The sequence below is a fragment of the Zeus faber genome (assembly GCF_960531495.2).
Source record: "Zeus faber genome assembly, chromosome: 21".
NCBI classification, from domain to species: domain Eukaryota; kingdom Metazoa; phylum Chordata; class Actinopteri; order Zeiformes; family Zeidae; genus Zeus; species Zeus faber.
The window spans coordinates 10,479,667-10,497,978 of record NC_137208.1 but is presented as its reverse complement, the minus strand read 5'-3'; the positions used below and the strand labels follow the sequence as shown (position 1 = coordinate 10,497,978).

The 18,312-nt window shown below is 40.9% G+C and overlaps 1 protein-coding gene across 1 annotated transcript; it reads left to right on the top strand.

The window, feature by feature from the left end:
• Positions 1-2,133: 2,133 nt before the first annotated feature.
• On the top strand, positions 2,134-12,823 carry pus7l (pseudouridine synthase 7 like). Its single transcript, XM_080022163.1, has 10 exons — positions 2,134-2,155; positions 2,388-3,256; positions 3,343-3,502; positions 3,837-4,056; positions 5,793-5,891; positions 6,417-6,498; positions 7,475-7,640; positions 8,655-8,763; positions 9,919-9,972; positions 10,984-12,823. The coding sequence occupies exons 2-10, from the start codon at positions 2,419-2,421 to the stop codon at positions 11,386-11,388; spliced, it is 2,133 nt and encodes a 710-aa protein (XP_079878289.1). The 5' UTR covers positions 2,134-2,155; positions 2,388-2,418; the 3' UTR covers positions 11,389-12,823.
• Positions 12,824-18,312: the final 5,489 nt, after the last annotated feature.

The following is an 18,312-nucleotide window of genomic DNA, read 5'->3' as shown; positions in this document are numbered from 1 at the left end:
CATACACGAATTGATGTAATGCATTGCTTTAGTGTATTATCTTGTAATGCGTTCCAGTGGAGTCGGAAAGTGCAAAGAAAGTGCCTGTTCAAATTGGAATTTCCAAGTCGAAAAACATTGGGTCTGATTTTTCTGGCCAAGAGTTGGCCAAGATAACAAACCCGCCGTGACAGCCGCACGGTGGCACAGACCATTAGCTGTGAAGACGTGAAAACGGCCAATTTACCTATTTTTATTTTTATTTTTATTTAGTTTGTAGAATTTGACAAGCTTGCCAATACAAACACACATGTACGGCGGGCGTACACGTTTTCCCCAACAGAAGAAAGGGAACACATTCAATTGAAAGTGGGGACTGACAACTCGGAATGGCCGATTATACGATTTCCCGAAGGACGCAGCGTCACAATAATAATAGCTTAACAATAATAATAATAATAATAGCTTAACAATAATAATAGCTTACCAATAATAAAAGCTTACTAATAATAGGTAAATAATAATAATAGCTGAATAATAATAATAGCTTAATAATAATAGGTAAATAATAATAATAGCTTAATAATAATAATAATAGCTTAACAATAATAATACCCTAATAATAATAGCTTAATAACAATAATAATAGCTTAATAATAATAATAGCTTAACAATAATAATAGCTTAATAATAATAGCTTAATAATAATAATAGCTTAACAATAATAATAGCTTAATAATAATAGCTAAATAATAACAATAGCTTAATAATAATAATAATAGCTTAATAATAATAATAGCTTAATAATAATAGCTAAATAATAACAATAGCTTAATAATAATAATAGCTTAATAATAATAATAGCTTAATAATAATAATAGCTTAATAATAATAGCTAAATAATAACAATAGCTTAATAATAATAATAGCTAAATAATAATAATAGCTTAATAATAATAATAATAGCTTAATAATAATAATAGCTTGATAATAATAATAATAGCTTAATAATAATAATAATAGCTTGATAATAATAATAATAGCTTAATAATAATAATAATAATAGCTTGATAATAATAATAATAGCTTAATAATAATAATAGCTTAATAATAATAGCTAAATAATAATAATAGCTTAATAATAATAATAGCTTAATAATAATAGCTAAATAATAACAATAGCTTAATAATAATAATAGCTTAATAATAACAATAGCTTAATAATAATAGCTTAATAATAACAATAGCTTAATAATAATAATAGCTTAATAATAATAATAGCTAAATAATAATAATAGCTTAATAATAATAATAGCTTGATAATAATAATAATACCTTAATAATAATAATAATAGCTTGATAATAATAATAATACCTTAATAATAATAATAATAATAGCTTGATAATAATAATAGCTAAATAATAATAATAGCTTAATAATAATAATAATAGCTTAATAATAATAATAGCTTGATAATAATAATAATAATAGCTTAATAATAATAATAATAATAGCTTAATAATAATAATAGCTTAATAATAATAATAATATTAGCTTGATAATAATAATAATAGCTTAATAATAATAATAATAATAATAATAGCTTAATAATAATAATAGCTTAATAATAATAGCATAATAATAATAATAATAATAATAATAATAGCTTGATAATAATAATAATAGCTTAATAATAATAATAGCTTAATAATAATAATAATAATAGCTTAATAATAATAATAATAATAATAATAATAGCTTAATAATAATAATAATAGCTTAATAATAATAATAATAATAGCTTAATAATAATAATAGCTTAATAATAATAGCTTAATATTAATAATAATAATAATAGCTTGATAATAATAATAATAGCTTAATAATAATAATTATAATAGATTAATAATAATAATAGCTTAATAATTATAATAGCTTAATAATAATAATAGCTTAATAATAATAATAATAGCATAATAATAATAATAATAATAATAATAGCTTGATAATAATAATAGCTTAATAATAGCTTAATGCTGCGGCCCCTTTAAGAAACACGGGCAGTTTGTCACGTGGCGCGGAAACGCTCAGCTCGTTGTGTACTAGCTCTGTTTACCTGCTGCCTGTGCGAAGTAAAGCCGCAGAGGACCGACTCAATCAACGGGACTCACTTATGTATGTATACTGTATAAAGGGTAAACGTAGACCGTTTTAATCGTGTATTAAATATTCGTAGTAACCGTAGAACTTGTAATTGTCCTCAGTAATTATACGGAGCAGAACAACAAACAATAAACCTCTGCATTACACACGCTGTGCCATGTAGAGTTGTATACAAAGCCTACGACACTACAGCTTTCCTACTCCACGGTAGACTTATTATTCTTGTGGTTTTTTTTGCCTCCAGATTATACCGAACAAGAAGAAACACGGACAGAATGAAAGGGGGTTCTGCCGTCGACGTCCCCGCCTGTTTCATGTCAAGCCATGAAGGATTCCGCGGGACAATCAAAAACTTGACCAAGGATTTTGTGGTCATTGAGATAGACATCAATGGTCAGTTAGTCAATACATCTGCTGCTGTGTCCGCTGCACCCCGAATTCCTGGAAAGCCAAGTCACTCCAGTGCCTTACCTGAGAAGAGATTAAAATTTGAAACCAGTCAAGTATGTAGGCAGTACAATTCCCTGTCTGTCACGCAGAACGCGTCTAACCCAGTCGATTCTAAGAATGAAGACAGTGACTTGATGAATTTTGACCTAAACCTAGTATTAGGCCAATCTGTGTATGAGGATCTCGAGCAATTTGTGGCAACGCTCAATGACGTGCCACGCTCCCTGAGGGAGGAGACGAGGAAACCAGCTGGCCAGGAGTTGTCTTTGTCGCTGGGATCCTTCCCCGACAAAGACCAGAGGGCAACGGTCCACCGTGCCGTCCGACGCCACTTCCCCTTCCTCATGACCGTCACCAACCAGCCAGAGATCAGCGTGAGAGTGGACCCAGACTACACTGAACTCTCCAGACTGGTCACGGACGAGGAGGCGGAGGACTTCTTCCGGTTTATCGATGCCAAGGCGTCGGGGACGTCCTACACCTTCAGACCCGACGAGATCAAAGAGCACAGAACGGCCGTCCACCACTTCCTCAGTTGCAGGTTTGGCAAACTGGTGGAGACCAAGAGCTTCGTCGACCAGGGGGAGACGGCTATCACGGTCAGGCTGAGAGAGCGGGTCAGACCAAGAAAGAGGACTGCGGCGGAAGACGAGGTGTACACTGGTGGGTTTTAAATTATTCCTCGTATGGACATGATATGGATATTTCACGTCTCTTAATTGTGTTTTTTTTCTCCCTGTCGCTTGCAGCCTTCACCTTGTGCAAGGAGAACCTTGAGACCCTCGAGGCCATCAGCTACATGGCTGCCACACTCGGGGTTCTGCCATCAGACTTCACCTACGCCGGTATCAAGGACAAGAGAGCCATCACCTACCAGGCCATGGTGGTCAAGAAGGTCTCAGTGAAACGGTATTGCTTCTTGTCAATTAGTTGTTTGGACTGTAGTTTTAACTTTTTCAAGTCAATAGGTCAGCTTCTACACAGAGAAACCCTTTATGTAAAAGCATTCTTTTAGGGATAATAGCAAATTGTGTCATCAAATGAAATATTTCTTTCTGTATCAAAACAAACACGATTTGGATTTTTTAAAGAGAATCGGATCATTCACATTTGGAAATCCAAATGGAAAATTGAAAAAATGAAAAACTCAAAGCAGTCAGCAGTGTTTCAAAGTGATGTACCCAGTTGAGTGCACGGTGTGTATTTTTATGGTGTATTTCTTTGGCTTTTTGTGAACTTTCAGGCTGAAAGAGAAGATTGCAGAGCTCGAGAGGAGGGGGCTGCGTCTGTCGCAGGTTTGCTCAGTCAGCGAGCCCCTGAAGCTCGGCCGACTGCAGGGGAACCACTTTGACCTTGTGGTCCGGGACCTGAGAATACACGAGCCCAGCGCTGCCGGCCTGGCCAAAGTGGACTCCAGCGCTGGAATGGCAGAGCTGGTTCAACAAGCTGTGGAGAACGTCAAGGTACCACATCGTAACGCTTCCGCACTCTGAGGCATACTGTGCTCGACTTGGCCTCGTTTTGATGAGTCAGATGGACATTTGTACCATAAAACACAGGCAATTTGTGTTGAAATATTAAATTCAATTAAACTATTCCTGAGAACCCCCCCCTCCAAGAACCGATTAGAGACCGAAGTATTTTGGGCGGTTTTGTGGCGATATTATTCAAGATTTCAAGATTCAAGAGGTTATTTGTCTCATACATACATACATACATACGTTCATACATACCCACAATAAGCTCTAAAAATACAAAAATGTGTGTAACCAACAGGAGGTGCTCATCCAGGCGGCTGCAAGGGGTGGCGCCACAATCACGATTCTGGGTTCTATAATTGTATAATAGAATTTATTGTCTGTGTTAAATATACATTTAAATCCTCCTAAATGAAACTTACCTCGCAGAGTAGAAGTCCTGGCATGTCACACAAAGTGTGATATACCAGTGCCTTTTGCTTTTTTGAGGCAATATGGAACACAAAAAGCCAAACCTCCAGTAGCAACAGCATTTGAGTGGCCACATTTAATATTACGGCATCATCACAGCAAGAAGGTCCTGGGTTCGATTCCCGCCTGGGGCACTGTTGGCACCGTGCTCCGGTGGGTTATCTCCCAAATAGGGGCCTTTCTGTGTAGAGTTTGCATGTTCATCCCCGTCCTCACATGGGGTTTCCTGCATGTAATGTCAGCAAGGACCCCCACCAAACACATACACAACATCATCGTCTGCCAAGCGATGGACATATGTAACCAGGTCCCGGACAGGACATGTTTAAGTTATGAATGCTCAAAAGAAACCTTTGAACATATTTAACACAGATTTAAGAACATATCCAACACAGATTAAAGAACATATAAAACACAGCTTTCCCCATTGGCTACAACTCAAAGTGGGGAGGATAATAACATTTTGAAATAAACCAAAACAATGCTGACAATATTGCAGTTTGAAACATTATGATGGTTGTAACAATGCGATAATAAAAGCCATGAAAATAATCAAGAATTATAATGCATAACATAATGTTCAATACAATATTTGCTAATAATGATGCATCTTGGAAAAAAATCAGTGTTTTTATTTGTGTTAACAAATAACATAAATTATGAGTTGAATGAATGAAATGCAATAGTTCATTAAAAAAATGCAAAACACTATATCATTTTTGGTTCTACATATTTTGTTGAATCAAAAAAGGACAGAATTTCTGAGCTTGTGTGATGCATTGCAACTTATCTGTTAAAAGTTATAGATTATGGGTCAAGGCTAAATTCCTGCATTAGAATAATGAAATCTGAAAATAAAAAAATCCAAATCTTCCAAATTCCAAATTATAAAATTGTATATCTAGTATTTAATGCTGCTAAGTCAACATGGCACAGAGCAGTTCATCTGTCATTGCTCCTAATTCTCATGGAACTGGTGCAGCAGGTGTTTATAAAGGTCATCAGTATCTATCTTTGTAAGTGTAGATATAAATAAGTGTGTAATTCTGTACAACATCTATAACAGCACTTCATTTTCAGGAGTTAGTTTTGACACAAGATCACGTTTCTCTTCACTGCTGTAGGAACCACTTTGTCATCTGTGAACATCTGTGGTCTTTTGTGGAAAGGATTTCTTTCTTGTGTTTGGGGGGTTATTACATAAACCTATACACGAACCAGCCGGGACGTCTGTTGTTGTTTACTTGCAGGACCGAGGTTTCGTCAACTACTATGGACCACAGAGGTTTGGGACCTCGCAGAGCGTTCAGTCCGACCGAGTCGGACTCGCTCTGCTGAAAGAAGACATGGCAAGTGTGACGGACATTGACCGCTTTCTTGTAGTCGATTTTTCAGGAGATGACGTGCTGTTCGAAGCTACCTTCAGCAAGATTCTTCTGGCCAAATCCAGCTAAGGGATTAGATTGTTGGGTGGACATAATCGGGGGAGATACCACTGCCTTGTTATTTGCTCAAAATAAACATTACGATGGCCCCGATTCATTTTACCCATCACGTTGCTCCAGAGCAGCCTAATTGGCCTCATGTTTCATATTTGTTGTCACACAACCAATATTAATAAAACATCCTGTCTCAGTGGTTTGTAGTTACAAACCAGCCATTGTTACGTGCACATGACACAATGACACAGTGTTTATGAACCTCATAATATTTAAGGAAAAACAAAATTTTCAGTCGACAAGAGCTGTCGCAATTGCAAAAACTGCTCGCGAGTCCCATAAGTCAAGTGTTTTGAGACTACTCGTCCTTGAACCCTATTGAGATTCATTTTTTGTTTTTATTTATTTATTTCTCTCTCTCTCTTCGGTTTTCAGGTCGGAGCAGTGCGCCTGTTCTTCGCCCCCGGTGAAGGGAACGAGCCTCACAACCAGGCCAAGAGACACTTCCTCCACACAGGTCTGTACTAATACATTGAAAATCAACAACGATCCTCGCTGCTGGACAGTGCCACAGCATACACCGTATAATACGAACCCGCCCATATTGATCTGAGGGGCTTGGGTCAGATCTTTGGAGCCTGGAGAGTCTTATCCACACCTCTTAGTCTTTCCAATTGCATCACTCTGAAGAAAATTGAATTAGATGTTGTTGTTATTGTTGTTACTGAGTTGCAGGGGTAACTAATGATCCCTCCCTTGCAAGTGGCTTTGGTCGCTTCCCAGACTGTTTGGATCATTATACAATATGATCTGATCTAAAATGTGCTTTTATTGGCATCGCTAAAAATAGATGAACAATTTCATTTTTATTTTTTAACGACATGATCAACATTTTTTACAACACACTATCTTTAGCCCAGTATATTAATACAGCCAGCCAATTCAGTTTGCATAAAATGAGTTGAAGCCAGGTTTTGTTTGGATCTGGCCGTTATCACGGCAGCATCTCATAGCCGCGTAATCGAGTTCTGGGAGTGTGTTCTGCCACATAATTTGATTGCCATTCTAAAAACTGCTTCCAGCAAATCAGATTTACTTAGTGTTGAGCCAGTCATGTGTCACATTATGTTTCAAGTGGGTTAGCCCTTTTATTAGCCAATTTTAAATTTTTTGAATGCACGCTATTATTATTATTCATTTATTTTTCTCTGGACTCTCAGTGTTCCCCGTGGAAGCGGGGGGCCTGTTCTCCTGACCTCAAAATGCACAACAAAGCCACAAAACAGATAGTGGATCAAATGGATCAAGCCCGACCTAAATGTTGGAAGATAAACCTTTGTGGGACCCCTGCGAAAAGATTGTTAAAAAAACAAGTTGGCAATTTTCAAGAATCCTGACCAAAATTACAAAAAGCGCTAAAAATATTAATAATAATTATTATAATATTATTATTTTAAACCTCTCACAAAACCTGTGAATCAAAATCCACCCAGACAACGCCAAGGAGAGCCTGGCGCTGATGCCCTCGTCCAAGGCGAGGGAGCGCCTGATGCTACGAGCGCTGCACCGCTATGGGAGAGGGGTGGAGGGCTGCGCACGAGCCTGGTTCAGTCTGCCCCACGGAATGAGGGTCTTCTACCCCCACGCCTACTGCAGCAGGTGAGCTGCAACACAGTGTTCTGGCAGGTTGTTTAAATCCTCTTTCACTTAAAGGAGCACCGTGTAAGATTCTGTTATGATGTGTACTATTTAAGTCGTTATCTTGCATCCCAAGAATGAGCCATGACTCTATGACTTTTGTATCTGACTCACCCTGTCTGCCATGTGCCAGTCCTGTGTCAGCATTATCTTGAGGGTCACGAAGAAGGTTTCCTCTTTCTGTTAGACCGCGGATAAAGTCACGTCTCCTGTACGTTGAACCGGGGCCATTTGCTTGCCATTCTGAATACACTATAAATATTCGTGTGCTGACAATAAATGTTTGGGAACCTGCTGAAACCCTGGCCTGGTTTCAAACTCTGTTCTCCAGCTATCGGAACGCTTCAGGAGCACCGTCCTGGCCGATTCTCGAGCCTCAAAGCAATTCACGACAACTTGGTGTCAGAAGTGGGACGCAAACCCGATTCTCGAACTAAACCCTAAATGGTCTTAAATGGCAATATATGTATCAGGTTACCCTCCCTACAAGCATATGATGGTAACCTTCAAGTCATCAGTCAAAACAATTTTATCATTTCTTATCACTTAGATTGGTGACAGTGAACAATCCAGGCCTGGTGTTTATTTCGCTTTGTTTATCATTATTCATTTTAATCATCAATTTTAATTATTATTTTATCATAATTGTCCCTTCATATGGAGCGCTATGCCTTTCAGTGCTTTGTGAAAGTGAAGATGAATTGAGAAATGTATTGCACTTTGTGAACTCACCTTGTAAACGGCTAGAGGTGCAACAATAGGGAATCTCATGCAACGCTCCTTTAATTCTCACACACCCCTGGTCCCGTCTCATTGTAGGAATTCAATTCTATCTTTATTGATCTTTTCAGTCCATTAATGAAAGCCACTGTTTTTTTTTTGTTTTTATTTTCTTAAGGATACATATCCTTCTCCCGTTCGCACAGAGTATAATATTTAATGACTTTTGTGATCTGTTTGTTTTGTGGTGGTCAGACTTTGGAACGAGGCAGTAGCTCACAGGCTGGCCAGCCTGGGCCACGGGGTCAAACAGGGAGACCTGGTGTGGCTGCAGCAGAACTCAGAGGAAGCCGCTTTGCCTCAGGTATGAGAGAATGGAATTCACTAGGATGACAAAAAAAAAAATTCACATACAGTTCTACAAAGTGTGTTATTCTGTTTGTGTCTGTAATCTCCAACCAGTCTGATCTCCCAAATTCTGGGTGATTGGAGACCATTTGATCTGGTCATTACCTTCAGAACCCTTGTATTATAGATCCACCATTACTGATTATGCAATATTTGGTGATAACAGGCTCACTTAATTATTAGTATTTTTATACAATGATTCTCTATTTTTTTTTAAGACACAGAGGTACACTGTTAGATGTTTCTATGGCCGCAAGGGGCGGCGCCACAATCGCGATTCTTGGTGTAAGCTATAATTATATAATAGAATGAATTGTCTGTGTTGTATTCAATTTTAAATACTCCTAAGTGAAACTTACCTTAACTTACCTCCAGTACTTACCTCACAGAGTAGAAGTCCTGGCATGTCATAAAGCGTAGAAGTCCTGGCACGTCACAAAGCTTAGTTTAGTGGAGGCCAAACCAGATTACGCACATTTTAGTATTACTAGTATTTTTAGAGCTTATAGAGCTTATTGTGCGTAATCACCGGCTGTCATGACATTTCACTGCATATACAGTATGTATGACTGTATGTATATGTATGTGACAAATAACCTCTTGAACGTGAAGAAAGAAATATTTGCTTTATCAATAATAATAAATAGTAATTTCATATTGTTCAGTGAGGATCAGATCGGCGCTCTGTATCAGCGCAAACTTAAAAAAAAAATGTTGGATTTCCAGTAGGTGTCGCGTTGGAAAAGGGGTATCGGTGCATTTCACACCTTTTAACCTTAAAAATGTGATTATAGGTCCTTGACTCAGTCAGCGAAACGTTCTTATGAACACTGTGTGTAATAGCAGTTATACTGTAAGATTTCAACGTGCTTTAATCAATTAAAAAAAAACAACGGTAGAACATTATGTTAATTAATGTCGTAACCTACGTGACTTGAATTCGATGCCGCTTTACTGGAGAAGATTTGAACAGTGAGACATTTGCTTTGGTGGGATCCAACCTTTGGGATTTGGGCTGCAGGAGAGTCGCTCCTAATATTAAACCATTCAGTTAGTACAACTCTGCCTTGTCACTGATACAAGACTCCCCCCTCCCTCCTCCTGGTTCTAGATCCACGCCGTGACGGGTGATGAAGAGCGAGACGGCATTTACACACTGGGGCAGGTAAGAGGGAAATAAACTTGCATTTGGTTCTGACATCAGGGAGATATACACCCATCAGCCACAACATTAAAACCACCACTAATAACACTAATATTGTGTAAGGCCCCCGTGGTGCTGCCAAAACAGCTCAGACCCGTGGAGGCATGGACTCCACAAGACCTCTGAAGGTGTCCTGTGGTATAGGGCACCAGGACGTTAGCAGCAGATCCTTCAAGTCCCGTAATGCCATGGACAGACAACACAACTTGCCGTCTTGTGATCGGGAATCTTTCGGTGTTGCGGTTCCACATTACGTGACTGACATCTTTCACCGGGAGGAATCCCAGACGAGTCTGTCGTGTCTCCAAACACACGCGAGGAGTGACACCGAATATGACCGAATACCGTGCGCGGGACAGGATTACTCAATTTTAATTTTGATTCTTGATCACTGTAAAAAAAAAACAAAAAAAACTGAATGAAATTAGAATTGAAATAAGACATATTAAAAACCGGGAGAAGTAAAGTAAAGTCGGCATGTTGTGTGTTTCTGGCTGCTGCTCCGTGCGCTCCCCCGTCTCTTCTTCTCGACTCGACTCAACACATCACTTGCCGCCTCATAAATGCCAACCCTTGACAAGGTGCCATTGTAACGAGATGAGCAATGTTCACTTCACCTGTCAGCGGTTTGTGGTGTCGCGTTGCGGCTGATCGGTGTACAATCACAATAATTACAATAAAAAAGGGTACGGGTTCAACATCCATTACAGCTGCCTTTACCGTATGTGAATGTTGGCATAGAGACATTGGTGCGGCTGTTTTTTCCCCTCACCATTCAGCCACGCACTCTCTTTACGGCAACAGCCCATGAGGCCCATGGGGGCTCCAGTGTTAAGTGCCCTTTCACTGAGCGAACCCACCACGTGCAGAGTGCGGATGGGGGGAAAACGGGACCATTAGCCAGACAACTTATCAACTCCATAGGATTGGAGAGAACTCCATTAGAGGTCATGTCGTTGTGGTTTCCGATAGGTGGTGCTGCCCATGCCGGGTAACACCGTCAGGTACCCGGAGAACGCCATGGGGACGTGGTACCGGGAGAGACTGGCCCGAGACGGACTGGAAGACTGTCGCTTCAGAGTCAGCAAACTCAAACTCAACCTGCCTGGCTGCTACCGCCCCCTGCTGGCCTTCCCACGCGACCTCACCTACCGCCTGGAGGGCTTCGCCGATGGGAAGGGAGGAGAGGAGGAGGAGGAGAGGGAGGTCCCTGGAGTCACCCATGAAGTGGAGGGAAACAGCGAGGTGGCGCTGAACGGCGGGACGTCGCAAACGAGACGGGAGTCCGGTTCAATGACTCTCAGTTTGAACTTTGACCTGGATACGTCCTGCTACGCCACGGTCTGTCTCCGGGAGATGATGAAGTGTGACGTCTAGGCTGGTTCCACCTCATTATGTCGGTAGTCACTATCCCCTCCTCACTTGTCTACGTTTTTACTATGCATTGTTTTGTGTTTTGTTTATTTAATTCCCAATTTAGTGAGAAATTATAACCCTTTTAAAAACCCCGCCCGACTATCTTCGCGGTGGGGTTTCAGTACAGTAGTTTCAGTACGTTTCAGTACAGTAGTTTCCGTTGACGTCCGTTTTAGAAATGGCCTTGTTGTGGGAGGAAGACGCAGCGTGGGATGGGTTAGAAAGGTTGGTGCCGTGTGATTTGTAATCCCTCCGTTTCAAATTCAAGCGATGACGCAAATTATATACCACTTCAATTCTTCACCAAACTTTTATGGGCGGTGTGTTTTTATCCCCCTTTCCCCACCCACTTAGATCAATGTACAGTCCACTGGCTGCCACTAGGTGGTGTCAACGCACCACAGCTGACTTGAGACAGCCCACTTGGCCTGCACTGCAGCAAAGTGAAACAGTGATCACTAAGTACTTTTACTCTGCAGTATCAAACGAGCCGCCGAAGCAGCTTCCAAGTGCTCAAGAAACCATTTTCTTTTCATTTTAGATGAGCGGCGCATGTCCCACAAACACCCCATTCCCACAGTCCCGTTGTGATATTTCAGAAACCCTAAAGAATAAACTTCATTTGACATACCGGCATGTTTGATGCATTCCAATGGGGTGCGGGGGATACTCGGTGCATTAACAGGAGGGGTGTGTAATGAAGTAATCTGAAGTCTAATGAAGCATAAAATCCCAGTTTAATGATGTTGTAGGCCACTGACGCTGTAGGGCAGCTGCTTTAAATCCTGACTGAAGTCGATGCAGCCTTATCGCCTGTGACTCAGTTATGGAATTTTCACGGGAATGCTAAAAGACAGGGGCACATTAAAACCCCCTCTAATGAATAACTTTATGGGATGGCCGTGGGCTATTCTTAGCCTAATCCCAACAACTATAAGACTACACTAATGTGAAAAGGAACCGGTGAAGGAGAGTGTTTAACTCGGAGCTGGGTTCTGACTCGCAGGCTGTCTTTTTGATAAAGTACCTGCCAGTGTCTACCGGGAAGCTCTAAAATGCAGTTTAAACATTACGTTTTGCGGCGGAGTTAATGAGACACTTTTTTTTTTTTTTTTTTTTGTCTTAATATCAAACAATCCAGCGGGTCCTTCCAGAGGATCTGGGGGTCGTCCCCGACTTCACCGTTATTTGATTTACAAGATGTTCAGCACAATTACAGAATGTACAATAAACACTGTTTTACCATAGTTCCACTGTTATCTCTAACTATAGTTTAGACAGCTGTCGACGTTTGTGGACTAAATTACATCTCACGGTAAAGATCTCATCAGATTGGATCCCAGAGTCAAAATCGTATCGTAATGACCGATACCAAATCTTTGCGAATCCATTCTTGGTCGCCTATTTTTAAAAGCGAGATAGATACCCTAATTAACACAGGCACCTCTGTATTACAGACTGAGGTCATTTATTTCCGGTACAAGGTTTTTTGTTTCCCCCCCCCCCCCTTTGCTTTCGTGAAGGTACAGGAGTCATGTTGTTTTGCGAATATTTAGCCTGCACTATTTAATAGGAATCACATGAAGAATCTCACATCCCCCCGGTTGAAATAAAGGCTGAGTGTCTTCATAAGTGGATCCTTGACTTCTCCACAGCCACGTCCAAGATGCTCATTATACCTGCCGACAACCTAACAGATCCCTTCCCAGAAATATGTTTTGTTAATGGTTAAAAAAAAAAAAATGCATTGGGGTCCAAATAAGGTTCTTTTGATTTCCCCAATGCCTCGCTATTAACTTGTCACTTTCGCATATTATTCAGCTGTTCTCCGTGACTCTCCCGACTCCCTGCCATGTTGTGTCTATCTGACGGAGGCTCTTGAGTGGTTTTGTCTGCATTTCTGTGGAATAATTACAACCTCCTCTCACGTTTTTATTCTTCTTTTTTTTTTTTAATAACCCACGGCTTTCCAAAATTGTGCCAGCACTTCGACCGTGAGAACAGAGAGCGCTGTGACGGCTCGCTTTCGACTCTCTGTCACCAAAAGTAGAGCGATTCCCTCGTCGGGAGAGAGGGCGGAGTAGAGAAATGTCTCCCTCTCTTCTGGAGGAACAACAAGTATTTGTTGTTTTGCTTCCTTTACGGCGTCAATCTGTTACTTCATCTGTGACGTCACTGTGGATTCCCCTCGGTTTTGAACTTTTTTAAATTCCCCCCTCGGTTGTTGTCAACCTTCCTCGCCCGGACGGGGGTTCAGGCTAGGTGACGCCGTGGATTTCTCTGTGAAATGTGGTTTTGTGAAGCCCTTTGAGACTGTATTGTGATTCAGGGCTGTTTAAATAAACTTGACTTGACTTGACAAAGCTTTTTGAATCTGTGATGAAATTGGGGGCTGGGGGGCGTTGCCGGCATCTTCTAGAAGTGGGCCAGTGCCATGTATCTCCGGGCGCCAGACCACCAGTGGCACGCCCAGTGCTTGGTTTGCATGTATTTCACGCGCGCTGGAACATTCATCCACTGGGAAAGTAAAGTGTGAGAAGTGGCGGGCGGAGCAGGTTTGACTTTTCATCCCGGCGCAGGGCCACGGCGCCTCCGCACTGATAGGGACGGGCGAGCGGCCCCCACCCCCACCCCCACCCCTCGAGCCGAGTCCCATTCGAGCCGGCCGTGGATAAATGTTGACCCAGTTCAGCACCGACGATGACGACTTGGCCGCACAACTCACTCGCTGGGAGAGCAGAGAAGACGACGAGGAGACAGGGAGGCAAACGAGGGAGAAGCGAGCGATCGAGGTCCGGGGTTTCCAAAAACAGGCACTTACTTTTCTTGGAGGAAGGCCATCTTCTGATCAGATGAAGGTTTTTTTTGCTTTTTTTTTCCCCCCCGCTTGTTCACTTGAGGCGGTGCTGATACACCCGTGAGTGGTGTTTTTTGTGAATCTTCAGTTCCTTTCTGTATATTACATTACATGAAGTTATCAATCATCAGCACTTAAAGTTGGAATCCATGCAATTGTAAAACATGCAGGTTCATCCTCGCTCCAAGGCGGTCTGCCCTCTTCTGACTGATAGATTATTGTCTTCTTTTTTTTTTCTTGCTGGGAAATATTATATGAAATATAATATTTTATTATGTTATAATATATATATATAATATGAAAATATTTTTTCTGTGCTCTTTTTTTTTTTTTTTTTTTTGACCACAACTAACGACGCTGCTTTATCGAATCCACCGCGGCTGCCTTTCACTTCTTGCGTGTGTCCAATCTTGGCGTTATTGTCAGGAAAGCAGACCCCGCCACCAACAATGCAATAAAAAAAAAAAAAAAGAGGGATAAATACCAACCATGGGATTTATTTTTCCCAACGTAATAATCTCGCTTCAAACCATCTTGCGTTGAAAAAACAAAGTTAGAAATGGACATTATGACATTAAGGGAGAAAAAGCACATCACGATTTCCGCGTCTCTTTAATAATGGGATGGCTTAGACAACAAGATGGCTCGCTCCGAGGGGTTGGTCGTGATTTTAATGTATCTTGTATTGCATCACGTCGCTGCGTGCGCTGCAGGCAGGGGGGTTGAAAAATCACCCTCGCATCCATTCCGGCGTTATTCATATCGAGACTAAAAGAGTGAAAACAAACTTTGCCGCATGCAGTGTGTCCTCGGCACCATATGGAGCCAACTTTGGAAAGCGCTGCCTTTGGCGTTTTTTTTAAGGTGAGGTGCGGAGCTTGAATATTTAGTCTCGGGGCCGAAACAGACACACACACACACACACATGCAGTTCCCCATCACCATGGACCGTGTAAACACTCCAGCAGCGCGGTCCGAGGGTGGATTCACACCGCCGCCGATCCCTTTGTTCACCACGGTAAATGTGTAATGTGGTTTGGTCTTTGGGTAACAAGGAAAAAGAGGTCCAGCAGAGAGGAAGTGTTTTCGGCTACTTGTCGGCCATGTTCCTGCAGGAGCAGCCAGCTCGGTCAGGGGAGGTTGGATAACCGGCCTGTATGCACTACAGTTGTCACAATGTCAAAACACATTGGGCCTGGTTGTGGTTAAACAAAGCCACGCCGACCGCCATTGGCTCGTTATTCCATTTCATCGTTTTTAATTTGTTTTGGTTTCTTAATCGAAATGCCTTCTACTTATTTCCTTTCTCAGTGTCTTAACTGTACATATGGAATTTAGATCACGCGCATTGCACTTCAATCATTCAGTCATCTAGAGTCTGTAACACTTAAAATGAGTTATGCCGGGAGACATTTATTTGCTGCTATGTGTGTAAAACTAAAACCAATATGTTTAGAGCTTGGATGGTACATGTTTTTAACGTCAGAGGTAACCTATCATCTTCGGATTGACAGTTTAAGGGATTTTTTTTTTCCCCTACAAACATCCCAGCATTACCATTTCCACTTCATCTGTACCCTCTTTGTCCTATTTGGTCTCTTGAAATCTTCAACTTTTATCCGCTTTGACTTGACGATTCCCTGATCCTTTTGGAGCTCATTGTCCTGCTCCTAAGGCTGTCGAATACGATGTAGAATCTGTGACTTTTTTTTTTTTTTTTAACCCATGTCGAAACTCCCCGCGGCGAGACACCGGACCACCTCGCTGCCGGGCCGCGCCTCTTTTCAAACGGTCGACTTCGGCCCAGTGATGTGCTTCCGAAACACAATTTCACCGACACGTGACTTTGCCCCGCTGGCCAGAGATAGGCTGACCTCATAACCGCTGCCGCTGAGCTATCGACCGGTGGATAGAGCAGTGGAAAGAAATTCATTGATTTGTCAGTAGCCATGCTGGAGCTGTTCTGCGTGGCTTTAGAGTGATCGTTGGTTTCGAGAAACTGTTGGATCTATGAGACGGGGTGTGGCTGGAGTACGGTACGTCAGATGCGACCTCCCCATGGTGTCAGTTTGTGAGTTTGTTTACCCGCGTTGTGTTGCTATGGGTTTTTTGGTTTTTTTCTGTTTTTAGCACAGTTAGGTTGACGGCATTTGTGATATTGCATGAGTGCACAGGGGAACCTCTACTGATGGGGTTGTGAGTTGGATTTGAAGATCAGATTCCCATCTGATCTTCAAATCCAACTCACAACCCCACCAGTAGTACAGTAGTGTGTGACTTGCACCCAAACCCCAGCCAGGGATCAATCAAGACATCTGGTTGGGTATCGTTTATAATAATAACCTTTATTCGTATACTGTAGCACCTTTCATACACTATGCAACTCAGTCTAGTCATTCCTCCATGTCAAACAGCCTCTGGGCTACCAACCAATGTCCGTAGCTGTAACCGGAAGGTAGAAAAACAACCTAAACATAAGTTTGATACTTATAAATCCTGTTTGGAGTCGCTATACAGCCGGTGTCAATCCAGGCAACTTCCTTTGGCAAAATGCATTCTGGCTGGTTATAAAAAAAAAAAAAAAAAAAGAATTTTAAAAGGAACTATTCAAATTCACAAACTCACCATAAAATGTCTGGTTGGTGGGAAAAAGTGTAGTTCCTGCCCAGGTTGTGACAAATTCTGAAAGGCGCACAAACACACAGGATGTGCCACGGTGGAGCGAGTCTCTACAACTGGAAATCTCTTTGACGCCGTCAAAGTTGAAAAGCTGCTAAAATGCGACCCCGGGCACAGTGAGCTTTCTGTCTCTCTGTGCGAGACTTGAAGAATCCGCCAACTGAGTTTACCCTGACGGAGGTGAGGAAAAGCTCATTATTTTTAATGGCGTCCCTCCCTGGCTCTCCACCGCTCCGTTCCTCCCTCGCTTTCTCCAGCCGTCCTCCCGTCTGTCCTGCCCCTGCCCGGTACAGTGACCATCTGTGTGCGTGCAGTTTGTGTGTGTTAACAGCGACCATAATACAGTATTTCAGCAGACTCCAGATTACACATTGAAACCTTGTCGTCGGGCGGCAGGACACAAGTGTGCTCACAGAGAGATGGAGGACGTAAAACAACATGACTTCTCTCCATAGTCCCACATAACTGAACTGTATATTCTTCGTACTTACTGTAAATTAATTAAATTAGAACAAACCAAGGTCCCTATTTGAGGATTATTTGAGAATTGCAGTACAGTAGTTCAAGTCTAATATAATTCCTCACAGAAAAATACCACACCGTTACTCTTATTTCATGGAAATGTAACTTGCTGAAAATGTAATCCAAGTCAAAAACTCAACTCAACGTTTCAAGAGAATTGTGTCAATTAGTTTGCTATTGTAAATTTACGTGAATACGTTTTCATTTATGTATACGAGACAACGGCATCTACCATCACTGAGACTACGGATGTACTTCAATGCAAAAAGGTAAGGTATAAGAATGGCAAGATATAATTAAAAATAAAATTAAAAATAAGTTTTTGTCATATATGTCATGTATAAACATTTTCCTATACCTAAGCTTAACAAACTATAATGAAACGGCAGAAAGTGTTGATGGTATTGAGATATCATGACATATCAGTGTTGATTGATATTGACAAATTATTCCATAATAATTCTGTCATTCAATGTTACCTGATAAAATACAAAATTAGAGACTTAATGACAAACATTTCCGCCATCCAACGACAATTTATTAAAAATTATTTAATTTATCACAGGTGGCTCCTTCCGTGTCAGGTACACCAACAACAATATGGTGACATTACCAGTTAGTTAGAGAAAATGTAAAAAAAGGAAAATTAAGGTGAATAATGTTTATTTACCTTTTTTCAAGATGGCTTTGTTTATGACACCAGATACATGCTGAATATCAAGCTGTCTTCATAAAATTTTACCTCCTAAACATTGTTTTCTTTATTTAAACAAAACGCATATAACACAATGTTTATAAACACTGCTTACTCTGACAATTTCATCCTA